At 41.8% G+C, this 13,017-nt stretch overlaps 1 protein-coding gene across 1 annotated transcript in view; it reads left to right on the top strand.

Annotated features, from left to right (window-relative positions):
- CACNA1F (calcium voltage-gated channel subunit alpha1 F) overlaps positions 1–13,017 on the top strand; it is a 64,363-nt gene that overhangs the window by 34,933 nt on the left and 16,413 nt on the right. Inside the window, exons 26-36 of the mRNA XM_063293004.1 lie at positions 228–280; positions 1,297–1,443; positions 3,172–3,373; positions 4,625–4,783; positions 5,578–5,688; positions 6,812–6,895; positions 9,464–9,592; positions 9,799–9,864; positions 10,400–10,491; positions 11,362–11,521; positions 12,521–12,648. Coding sequence (XP_063149074.1) covers positions 228–280; positions 1,297–1,443; positions 3,172–3,373; positions 4,625–4,783; positions 5,578–5,688; positions 6,812–6,895; positions 9,464–9,592; positions 9,799–9,864; positions 10,400–10,491; positions 11,362–11,521; positions 12,521–12,648 — 1,331 coding nt within the window. The remainder of the gene's footprint in view (positions 1–227; positions 281–1,296; positions 1,444–3,171; positions 3,374–4,624; positions 4,784–5,577; positions 5,689–6,811; positions 6,896–9,463; positions 9,593–9,798; positions 9,865–10,399; positions 10,492–11,361; positions 11,522–12,520; positions 12,649–13,017) is intronic.

Below are 13,017 nucleotides of genomic sequence, written 5' to 3'. Positions count from 1 at the left end.
CAGTCCATAGGTTGAAAGTGCCCCACCCATGCTAAAAATGAAGAAGTTTAGTCTGGATCTTTTAAAGGCTACTCCTATCACTTTTCCTATGTGATCTGATATATAAAGTATCTCCTCTGAATTTCAGCAAGTTCCAGGAGTCTGGAAAGATAGTTTTCCCAGCAAAAATACTTCCCTATCCTGTGACTGTCTGATCTTCCACCCTTTTTTCCCCCTTATATCTTCAGGGCAAATTCTACAGCTGCACAGATGAGGCCAAGCATACCCCAGTTGAGTGCAAGTAAGTATAAAATCTGCTCTAATAACAATATAAAAGTAAGAGGCTGATAAAGAACACCCTGTAGCATCAGTGTTGTAGCTTTGCACTGAGATAATTGGGTAGGGAAAAAAGGCACTTGCTCCTGGTCCCTGCCATGTCCCCTTGGTTCATTCTAGGGCCCTTGCAGACACTGCTGATTCCAGCTTTCCAACTGTGCTACTGTTTACTACAAGAAGCAGAATGGCAAAAACTCTACTCATGCTTACATTAATGATTGGTCCCCATATGTGGTGGAAGTGAGATCAAAGCTAGAAGCTAGAATATGGGATTAGCGTGACCTAATTGCCAGATAATTACAGGTTCCTTTTGGCTCTATTACATAAATACCTTACTTGTTTGTTTGACCTATATTTAAACTGCTGCTTATTTAAAAAAAACCCAGTGGTTTACAGTAGTTTTATATATATATATATATATATCTACTGAATTTGCATATACATATACAGTACATGTACATATCCACTGCATATAAAGAAAATTCAATAGATATGAATAATCTATCCAATTGATTTGGAACTGAAAAGCAGGCTTGGAGACAATACTGTATCCTGAATAGAAAACTGGCAGAGGGAAAGTATGGCTGTACCTAATCTTTCCTGCATCCTTTCTGTTCTGTATTACTTCCTCTCTTCAAACTGTTTTTCCTTGGGAGGGGAGCAGCTTCAACATGGTGATTTGTCTACAAAAAGGAAAAGGGTTATAGCAAGTCCCTTGCCCAGTTTTCCTCAGTCCAACTGGCAGCCTTCCTTGTTACAGGAGGGAAGGAAGCCCATTCATAAGTATCTCTTTCAGTATTCCTTTTGGCCCAGAGATGATAGAAACAGGAAAGTTGGGGTAATTGTGTATTAGGCATACAATTACTAGGGTTAATCTAAGCTACTGCTTGTCATTCTACATTCAGCCACTCTCTCAGGTGTAACTGTGTCATATTTCTTCTTCTGTCCATTTTCTATTCCTTCCCTTCCTCCCAAATTCAGAGGCACATTCATTGTGTACAAGGATGGAGATGTGGCTCACCCAATGGTGCGTGAGCGCATCTGGTTCAACAGCGACTTCAACTTTGACAATGTGCTGTCGGGCATGATGGCCCTCTTCACTGTCTCCACTTTTGAGGGATGGCCAGCGTGAGTTACTCTGTAGAGTTATGCTCAGAGTGTACACATGTCGGTTGGTGCTACATTTGATGTTTGCTATTCCCAGATTTATCTTACATTTCTCTCTCTAAACAGCTGTTGAGATATATTCTTGCTTAGCTTAGAAGTGTGGTAAGAGAATATGTTCTGCTAGCCACAAAGTGTTGGGTGCTTGGGTTTTTATTGTCCTGTCCTGCAGAAACAGAGATGGATGTATGATTATAAAACCCCAAAAAAGGATCCACTCCTCTCTTTCCTTCTCTCACTGCCTTTTGAATACTCTCCCACATTTCTAGTGTTTGTAAAAATCTTGTGTTGGATTATTAATTAATTAATTTTCTATCCTGCCTTTATTATTTTTATAAATAACTCAAGGTGGCGAACATACCTAATACTCCTTCCTCCTCCTATTTTCCCCACAACAACAACCCTGTGAGGTGAGTTGGGCTGAGAGAGAGAGTGACTGCCTCAGTCACCCAATTAGCTTTCAAGCCTATGGCGGGACTAGAACTCTGTCTCCTGGTTTCTAGCCCGTTGCCTTAACCACTACATCAAACTGGTTCTAAGAGCTCTAAGATTAGATCAAGATTGTGGAAGGGCCCCATTTGGTCTTATGGTGGTATTCCATGCTTCAAAAAGCAGATAGAGATGGAAAAAGTGATAAAGTTGATTCAAGAATTTAATTGAATTCTGACTGAATCTGATTTAAATCTAATTATTATCAATACTATTGATCTCCCATTGTTGAATTAGATAGAAAGGTAAGGAGACAGATAGTGAATGGGGTAGGTATAAACCAGGTTTCCTTTACTTTTTCCTATCTCATATTTTTAATTTATTTGGCTTACTACTTTTTATTCCTTTCTGTGCTCTTTATAATGTTGCTTATCCCAAAATGGAATAGCTTGATGGGTATATATGTAAGTATTTATTTATTTTCCTGAGAATCTGAATCCAGATGAAGTGGTTCATCAGTTAGAAGATAGCAGTGAGTGAAGTGATATCGTTCAGACTGAAAATTTGGTTGCAGAAGACTTTAACAGAACTTGAGGGAATTGCATTGGTTCCCTATGTTTCTTGAGCAGATGCTGAGTCAGATGGGGAACATAGGTTACTTATATATGGATGTTTTTAAATTGTTAATTTTATTATAAACTGCCCAGAGTCCCCCTGTTCAGGGGGAGATGGGCGGTGATAGAAATTTGAACAATAAATAAAAAAATAAATAAACACATATAACGATATGGAATTCCTGAGCAATATCTTACATCTTGAACTTATTTGGAACCTTGACTTCTGCCATTCTTAGTTTGAATCTTTTCTGAACAGAGAAAATGCTCACCGTCTCTTGTGGGGCTATGGCTACGCTCTCGTTGATTGCAGGGCTCAGCCAGCATGCTTTGGCCTGACCATTCCCCATGTCAAATAATGACAACTATGATGGCATTGGGTTTCTAATGGCTTCTTCTGGGTTCTGGCAATTTTGACAAGCCATGACCCCATTTTGGAGTGTTGTATCCACATTAGTTGCCAAATGCTTCCATAAAGAATTACAAGCAGGGCAGAATGGCCACGCCTTCCTCTGAATCCCCAGTATCCAGTCCTCGGGTGTATTCTTACTGTGGCATTGATTGAAGGTCTTGAAAAACCCATCTCTTTTTCTCCATCCCTGCTACGCACCCTCTTACATTTTCTTTGCCACCACCTTGCCTATGCCAGACTCTTGTACAAAGCTATTGATGCCAATGCAGAAAACCAAGGACCCATTTACAATTACCGGGTGGAGATCTCCATCTTCTTCATTGTCTACATCATCATAATTGCCTTCTTCATGATGAATATCTTTGTGGGCTTTGTCATCATCACTTTCCGGGCCCAAGGGGAACAGGAATACAAAAACTGTGAGCTGGACAAGAATCAGGTAGAGTTCCAATATCCCACTCCATGTATTTGCTTGTGGAAATAACATTTCCGTTTCCCTTTCTTCTTCTCCAAATGACATTAGCTTAGTCCAGCTTTCCCCAACCTGATATCTTCAAGATGTGTTGGGACTGGAACTCTACGAAAGCCACAGTGGCTGAGAATTCTGCACATCTCACGGTTCCGCCATATTTAGAAGGTCTTGGGTTGGAGAAGACTCCTTTACTCCCACCGTTACTCATTCACTTTAGCAGCCAAGGACTTTGCCACTATACCTTCCATTTGCCTACCTTTAATGGGAATCAGATTACTGTTTTTCCCCTTACTTTTGCCTCCTTTACTGAGAAAAATGAAATGGCTCTCTCCCAGTTTCTTGCACTGAATAAAGGAATGCAAATAGAACCAGAGCCCTTTTCATTTCTGAAGTACTGTTTTATCCCTATTTATTAATAGTTGTTCTGAGATCACTCCTTAATGAGTACAGCCCATTATTCATCAAGTTTAGAATGCATTCTAATAATATACATTGGTGCATAGTGTTATAACTAGGAAAAGGAGATGGAGTTTGAAAAATCATGTAGGAAAAGGAGATGGAATTTGAAAAGTCATGTATGTTTTATTATTTGTGTTCACTGAGGGAGAACCTACTGTAACCACAGCATATTGAGAAAAGTAGCAGTCATATGAGCCATTTTGGCCAGAACAAGGGGAAAAAACCCCATAGTTTAGCTCTTGCGATTTTTGAAAATAATAGGTAATTATTTTTGCAAGAACTTTTTGGTATGAGGTCTGAACAATGTCTTTTATTTCTGTTTCCCATGAGTTGCTTATAAGTATGACCTAGTAATAACTTCATATCCAACCAATACCTATCGAGCATTAACCCCCCTCATGACAGAATACAGGACAGGAAAGGTGTAGGAAATTGGGATTTGAACAAGGAGTTTTGTCAGTAGATGTACAGAGGGAAATGGGGTCAGGAATTTAAGGTAAAGGAATTTTGGAGACCTGTATTTATAAGGTGGATTGTTTCATCCCTTGAGGCCTATTCTAGCATTGGTGGAATATGACATTTGCCAGCCTTCTTGATGTGGTTGGGGCTCTGGTTTACAAAATTAGGAAATACTGCTCTATGTTGTGAATACTGCTGCAGCTAGCACCTTTGGGTGTTGCTGAAGAAATGTGCAGAAGGTGGGGGTATTTTTTTCCTCTTATCACTCAGCTGAATTGCTTCCTTTTTCTTTTCCCATAGCGGCAATGTGTGGAATATGCCCTGAAGGCTCAACCCTTAAAGCGCTATATTCCAAAGAACAAGTATCAGTACAAATTCTGGTACATGGTCAACTCCACTTGTTTTGAATACATCATGTTTGTACTCATCATGCTCAACACTATTGCTTTGGCTGTACAGGTGAGAAGCAGAATTTGTAGTGCCACTAATCAAAAGGAACTGCACAGCTATTTCCATTTTAAGGGGAAAAAAATAGAAATGGTGGGAACAGATAAGTGGGTTACCAATCCACCCTTATAAAATCTATGAGCGAAACAGGTTAGCTGTGTGAGGCAGTGGAAGAACCCATTGCTTATAGGAGAGAGTCCATGTGTGAATTTTTGGAATGAAAATGGGCTGCCACAAATAGAGAAAATGGGATTCAGGTGCATGCAGGAAAATGGAGCTATGAATGCCACAAGTGCTGGAACTAATAAGATGAGTAGGAAAACTTATTTTTAATAAGGTGAATAGGGAATTTTTAAAAAATAAATATGTAAAATCCTTCAGGATTTGGGGCCTCAGTGGTGAATGTAATGAATTGGTAAACTCCGACAAAATTCAGTCCAGTCCATGTGTGAAGAAAGTGGAGATGCTGGAGGTGGCACAGAAATTGGGCTCCAGCTGCAGAGCAGGAAAGTAGGTGACAAAGATAAGGCCATGGGATAATTTGCACAAAACTCTGTGCAGAGTGCTGTGTCCTGGCATATTGGCCATGTTCACCCAAAGGAAGACCAGTGAAAAGGGACTCTTGTCACTATCCAGTCCATGCATGGCTGCAGAACAAGAAGGAAAACCCAAAAGAACCCAGGAAAACTGATAATTTTGAGCTCAACGTAAGTCTTCTTATAAGGAGATTCTCAACAAATCCCACTTTGAATCAACAAGATCTCCAAGATTCTCCTGTATTATTCATGCCTTATCTCTTCTTCCAGCACTATGAACAGTCAGAGCCCTTTAATTATGTGATGGATCTGCTCAATATGGTGTTCACAGGCCTCTTCACTATCGAAATGTTGCTGAAGATTATCGCCTTCAAGCCCAAGGTTTGGGAGTTTTGCAAAAGTAATACATAGGGGACTCTCATCTCTGTTTCCCATAACTCCAGAACCTGCAATGAAATGATGCTCTGCTCAGCACCAAGTTATCACTATTATGTGCAGAAGGATTTTCACTAAGAGGCTTAAAAGCAGTTCTTAGCTCAATATTCTGCATCATCTATAACAATTTGTTCTAAGAGAGTGTTTAGAGGCACTCCTGTTTCAAGTTTTTCAACTGAGCTACCTTTGGTGGGCCCCCTTATTCCAAATGGTACAATATGTTCAGTCCAAGAATTTTCTCACATTCCTTCTGGTATGCTCAGTTACTGCTGTAACGTGAGAAAGGAGGCGAGTTCATTTGCCAGACCTTCAGGTTCTGGTAAATGTATGGCTTTGCCAATCTCTAGAGCTCTCCACTTTTAAACCTCACATGTGAAAATGCCTTTCTTTGGTGGATATCTTCTTCAGGGATTTAGGACATCCATAGGGATAGACATACATTTTTGCATTAAATTCTGAAGCATTTAATATTGCAGCACAGGAGTCTATTTGCCTCACACACTTCCTGTACTTTAAGATCACACTTTCAAGCAGAAGGGCGGGGGTGGGGGCTGAAAGAATGTGTGCTTCATGCATTTTGATTTTTAGGCCAACCCATGCCAACAACTCAGGTTGGTTAATAAGACTGAATAAGATATTATGCCTATGCCTTCCCCACCTCTCAGTCTTGAGCCCCAAAGGACCCAAGGGAGGTGATGTCCAGGCTTGGATTTTGTTAAGATGGTAAAAAGCTTTTGGAAAGCGAGGGGTGTGTTTCCTCATTGTCTGCCCTTTCCGGTTAAATCAGTGGCATGAATAATAATCTGAAGTAGGATTGTTACAGATATGAGAAGTTTTAAGAAAACAGAAGCTCTGCCTAAGATTGGGCTTCAATTGCGAAGATGTTTCTAACCCAAAACTCTACCTTGAATGTTGCCCAAGGGAAAGCAGGGGATCAACCATTCTTATTACCCATGCTATTACCCATGCTGTTCTGCTCAGCTAGATAGGGTAGATTTGGGTGAGTCAGTGGGTACAAAACTAGCTCTGACTGGCTTTTTCTGGGGCTTTCTCTGTTGTTCTCTTGCAGCACTACTTCGTTGATGCATGGAATACCTTTGATGCTCTGATTGTCGTTGGGAGTGTAGTAGACATTGCTGTTACTGAAATCAATGTGAGTAATCCCCAACATGATATCTGTCCCATAAAAGCTACCTGAGCAACGTGGAAGTTCATCTGCAGAAAAGCTATTGAAAGAGACAGAATATGTCATAATGCATGCTTTATTTATTTGTTTGTTTGTTTATTTATTTATTGGATTTATTTATTGGATTCATATAGCTGCCTGTCTTACTTGCGTGTGACTCTTAAAACAAAAGCTGATCAATGTAATGTATCCATTAAAAACAAAACAATTAAAAAACTATAAAACAAAATAACAGGGAAGAATGCAATCTAAACTTATACCAGCCATTTAACAGACTCCACACTTCCATGGGATCCCCAGGCCTGATGGCAAAACCAAGTTTTGATGGCCATCCAGAAGCCTGTGGGGGAACAATGTTCCAAGGGGCGGGTGCCACAGCAGAAAAGGCTCTCTTCCTGGGTTCCACCAAATGAAGCTCCTTGGCTGATGAGACCCACAACATGCCCCTTCTGCCAGACCTGATGGGACAGGTAGATATAACTGGGGAGAGGCAGTCCCTCAAATAACCCAGTCCCATGCTATGAAGGGCTTTAAAGGTCATCACCAGCACCTTGACTTGGACCCAGAAGCAAACTGGTAACCAATGCAGCTTGTGGAGCAGGGGTGTAACATGTGCTATTCTTGGGGCACACCTAACTGCTTTTATTATTTATTTGCTATCTTATTTGTTAGATTCATTTCTATCTTTTCTCTAGGAGCTTAACAAAGCTTACATGGCTCTCCCTTCCTTTTATTCCCCAAACAATCAACAATTCTCTCTCACTACCCAGTCCTGTGAGTAGCAAGAGAGAATGACTGGCCAAAGTTAGCCATTGAGTTCTCATGGCTGAGGATAGATTGGAACCTAGAAATCAACAAACAAAAATCAACATTCAGTGCTTCTATTCCATGTTTTCTTGTTGTTCTTTATGCAAGAAGTGAATCAATCTTTGGGGTATATAACATGCTCCAGAGTTCTTTTATCTTCTGAATTTCTTTGTCTTTTATTTACTCATCTCTGGATTCCATCCTATTTCTTTTTTTCTTTCATATATTGTCTGCTTTGCTGCTTTCATGCACTAGATATTATGAGACACAAAATTGTCTTGACCTCCTCCACCTCCACCATATCTTCAATCACAGCTGTGATTCCTTCCCTCCAGTAGAAAGGGGGCTATCATGTGAGAGCATTGCACATGAATCAGAAAAGTTGAGGCATGGACTAGAGAAGGGATGATGATGACAAATCCACAAGGGAGTCAAGGTGGTGTTGTGGTTAGAGTGCCATATTACAATGAGGAAAGCCTAGGTTCAAATCCCCACTCAATTCACAGGGTCACTCTTACTTGCCTTATTTCAAGGGTTGTTGTGAGGATGTAAAGAGGGTAAGATCTTGCTCTAAGCTCCTCGGAGGAAAGGTGGTATAAAATAACTGTACACCAGGGGTTTAGGCTAGTAGGGATGAAACAGACCTGTGATAAAGCATGAAGGTATAAATGTTGATGTGACAAGCCTCATTATCACAGGGACTGTAAACTGTAAAGTAAATGTCTTTAAATTCAGGCAGAGATGGGCAGATACTATATATCAATTTGTATGTCCAGTTGTAAATATACTTCGTGGGGCTAGTACATGTAAAATAAACAAATGAGCATATGCTTGGTAGAGCAGCCATTCCCAGCCACTGTCCTTGCATCCTTGTGCCTTACGGATGTGAAACTCCCATTGTGACCCCTCTGGCTGAGGGTTCTTAATGGACCAAACTGAAGAAAAGTGGTGGAGGGCATGGGAATGCAAGATGCTGTTGGGCAAAGATAACCAAAAGAATAGTGTGGGAGTACTGCCTTGTTCTTGCATAATACATGCGGTGGTATTATTTTTTAGGTTGGTCTTGAATAATGGCAATGTGGCTTCACTGGCCCCAGTGCCCCCACTTCCAGCTAGGGACTTCCTTTCATCTTTCATCTTTTTTGTTTCTGGAACCAGCAGGCTTTGCTGCAGATGGATGCAGGAAAAAGGAAAGTACCACAGTTGCCTAGCAACTGCACAGCTCTGTTCTGTTAATCCTGGACCAGTAAAATGTCTGGGCTAGGAGCAGAACAGGCAGCTGTGCAGGCAGGGGGAGTCATAGCTGTACCCAACGTATTGTTGTTGCTCAGGCTTCCCTGGATGTAGATGCTGGTGGCTGGGGGAATGGAGCTTGCTTCTCATCATTATTTGCAGATATGCAAATACATTTGTGTGACAAAGTGCATGTATTAACTATGATAACTAAATGGGAGCATCATATACAGTGGCAGTGTTGTACCTCTAAACACTAACTGTTTGGAGCAGAATACAGGAGAAGGCCATCACATCCAGTTCTAACTTGTAAACTGCCAAGGCTGCTGCTCCCAGCTGAAAGCTGATTGCAGGGCTACATGTAGGCTGTTCAGATTCAGCAAGGTAGTGGAGTGGATTTAATACCGCTGCCCTACGTCATGCATATCCGTGCGTTTCTATTATGGGGCTGCTGGTGGTATCCTCTTGCTGACCTCATTCCACCCGCCTCCACAGAGTTCAGAGGACAGTTCCCGTATCTCCATCACCTTCTTCCGCCTTTTCCGTGTGATGCGCCTGGTCAAGCTGCTCAGCAAAGGTGAGGGTATCCGTACCCTCCTCTGGACCTTCATCAAATCTTTCCAGGTCAGAAGGGGAATGATGAGAAAGTAACTGTTGCCTTAAATCTGAGACTTAAAATCATTGCGCACCTTGTTCTGGCAGGGTAGGAAGAGAAGAACATGCTTGGGGAATGTGCTGACAGGAGCAGGTCTTGGGTCCAACCACAAGGATCTGGCCTTGGCTGCAGACTTATTCCTCCAAATTCACCACCATTTTTTTCTCCCATCCAGGCTTTGCCATATGTGGCCCTCCTCATTGCCATGATTTTCTTTATCTACGCTGTCATTGGCATGCAGGTGAGCAGAGAATATTTCTCACTGCATTTCTTCTTTCAAATGGATCTTTGCACAGATCTGAGTGACCTGTGAGCTTTTCATGTGAGCAGGGTCTAGAACTCTGCACCCTTTTGCAAGGCCCTGTGTATTACCAAAACTGAAACATTTGATTCTGTCATTTGTGCAAAGCAGTGACGTGCATGCAACAGATATTTGTATGGGTGTAGGTTGTTCCAGCCAGCCTAAGTACCACCTACGTTTCTATAGAATGCAGATTAAATGCATGATGTCCACAAGAAACATTTACTGCCATCTATGGTAGGGCTTGAATCGAATAAGTAGCAGCCAGAAAGTCAGCTCTTGCTGCATTCTAGAAGCATCGTCTAGCTCCACTTCTAGCAGCATGGCAGAAGTACTGTTTTTATTCTCTGCTCCTAATTAAGGAGACAGATTGGAAGAAGGGCTGAATTATTTGTACCCAGAAACATGTTGCATTAAAGTGAGTCTATTTATTGTATCTTGTCATGACCCTGAAAGTGTCTCCCTTGCTTTTCAGACCTTTGGCAAAATAGCCATGCAAGATAATACAGCCATCAATCGCAACAATAATTTCCAGACCTTTCCACAGGCTGTGTTGCTGCTTTTCAGGTATCTCTCGCCCTCCTCCTCACGCTCCTCCTTCCATCTGGGAGACCACAAGCACGTGGCTTTTTGCTCCTTCCCCTGTTTCAGAAGGGCCACCAGAATCTCTTTATGACCCCATAGGACTCACTGGGCTGACCTCTAAGTTTGCATATTATCACTACACAGAATAAGGGAAGAACTCCCAGCTAAGTGTTTGGCCCAATTCAGGTTTATAATAAATCAGAAATAAAAGCAAGGCTTTAGTATTTGGAAGCAGGGATGGAGAACAGATATCAAAGCACAGGATGCTGAACTTACTTCATCCCAACAGTTATGTGGGGAGCACAAGTTGAATAGGCACAAAAGGAACTTTTCAAATGTACAAATAAGTACTAGGAATGTAGTTGTGCTTCATTCTTTGTAATGGCCATTCAGTGGGTACAATCAGTGAGTCAACCAAAACATACAGGGCTTCTAAGCAGTAATCACAGATGATCTCTAACAGGGGTCTGTATTAAATCTGTGCATCTGTTTCCCTGCCCATCTTCCTAAAATGTAATAAAAATTAGACTCCAGCTTAACTGCTCCTGATGGACACATCCATTGGCAATGGAATGGAGGAGCTTGCTGTTGCTGCCCAGGCTAACTTCCAAACCTGGGATTTCCTAGTTGTCTCCTATCCAGGTTCTAATGAAATCTGACTCTGCTTAACATTTCTTTTGAGCAGGGTTAAGTCAGCGGTGTGCTTCCACCTCCTGGGCCTCCTAAATGGTCCCCCAGCCAAATTTAAAGAGGGCTATTTTTGCCTGCTCTCTCCATTCTTTCTCACATTCCCTCTCTTCTACACTCTGGTGGGGTATGTTCAGCCTGTTCTTTCCCATCTTGTCCCTCCAGGTGTGCCACAGGGGAAGCCTGGCAGGAGATCATGCTGGCCAGCTTGCCTGGCAAGCGCTGTGACCCTGAGTCCGATTTTGAGCCTGGGGAGGAATTCACTTGTGGCAGCAACTTTGCCATTGTCTACTTCATCAGCTTCTTCATGCTGTGTGCCTTCCTGGTGAGTTCCTGACATGGAGTACCCTCTGCTCTTCCCAGTCAGCAGCTGGGTCCTAGACCCATCAGCCCAGCCCTCTTCTGCAGAGCCAAGATCCAGCTCATTATAATGACCACACTAAAACATTGATTTCCACCATGTATGACAGTTTTGATGCACCGGTTCTGCTGCCTGAAAATAGACCTAACTCAGAGAATATGTGTGTCGTCTTTGAAGTAGCTTCTGGAATTGGAAGCAAATGAACAGCTGGGAGAGTGCTGCTGCTTAGCCATCTCCATGCCTGCCTTCTATCTCTTTAAAATTGCTCTTCTCCCTCTAGCTGCTGTTTCATCTCTGTTGCACAGAGAGGTTCTTGTAATGGGCTTCTCCTGGGCTCTCCTTAGCCAACAACGGCAGGGGCAATGGCAACAGCACTGTTCTAGCTTCAGGTGATGCTCTTGCATTGTTACTGAAGCTTGGACCAATGATCTGTATGTGGTTTAAACCATTTCCTTTCTCCACTGCCTCCAGCAGGTACCGGGCCAAGCTTAATTGCTAAAATGAGGAGGTTTGATGCTCATGAACATTCCGTAATAAAAAGACCCCCTATCCTAAATATGTGGCAAACTCTCCCTGTTGAAAAGAAATCGGCAATGGGCAGGCAGCGTTCCCTAACTAAATGTCTGTCAATCAAGTGTAATACAGTAGGGTATAGCTCCCCTCATCCCCAGCCAAAGGGGAGGCAAATTAGAGTTCAGAATGCTGAAAGACATCCCACTAATGACAGCTGTTCCAAGGCACTCTTTCTGCTGAATTGTTGAGCACATTCCAAGCCTAGCCTAAAGCAATGGCTCCAGGAAGGAGCTGATGACCCTCACCAAGGCCCTCTGGCACCCTTCCCTGTTCTTCAACTGTGGCTACCCTTACTGGGCCCAACAGGACTTATTTCTAAATAACCTTCACAGGACCAGGCTGTTTCCCTCTGATTTTTTCCTCTCACTGTCTCCTTATCTTCCCTGTTAGATCATTAACCTCTTCGTTGCTGTCATCATGGACAATTTTGACTATCTCACCCGGGACTGGTCCATTCTGGGTCCCCACCACCTCGATGAGTTCAAGAGGATCTGGTCAGAATATGATCCAGCTGCCAAGTAAGAAACACAACTCCATTTACTGTAATAATTTCAGTAACTGCTGCTGGAAATAGTAAGCAGTATCTTCCAGAATTTTCCATCACGGGCAATAAGGAGAAATATTTTTTTTTAATTTTTTTTTAAATTTTAAATTAAATAGGAACAGGAAAAGAACGAAACACAAAGAAAATTACAATGCAAATACATGCATTCTCAAGAAAAAACAATGGATAAAAATGCTTTTTAAAAAGTGAAAAAAAGAAACGAAGTATAATATATTGTTATAATAGTTAACAGTTAAAATTACAGTTACAGATAGTTATATAATACTTACATTAGATAAGTACTGTATATATAAAATTATAACAATAAGGAGAAATCTTTAAC

This window comes from Candoia aspera, chromosome 2, assembly GCF_035149785.1.
Source record: "Candoia aspera isolate rCanAsp1 chromosome 2, rCanAsp1.hap2, whole genome shotgun sequence".
NCBI lineage: Eukaryota > Metazoa > Chordata > Lepidosauria > Squamata > Boidae > Candoia > Candoia aspera.
This window is presented reverse-complemented; position numbering and strand designations above follow the sequence as displayed.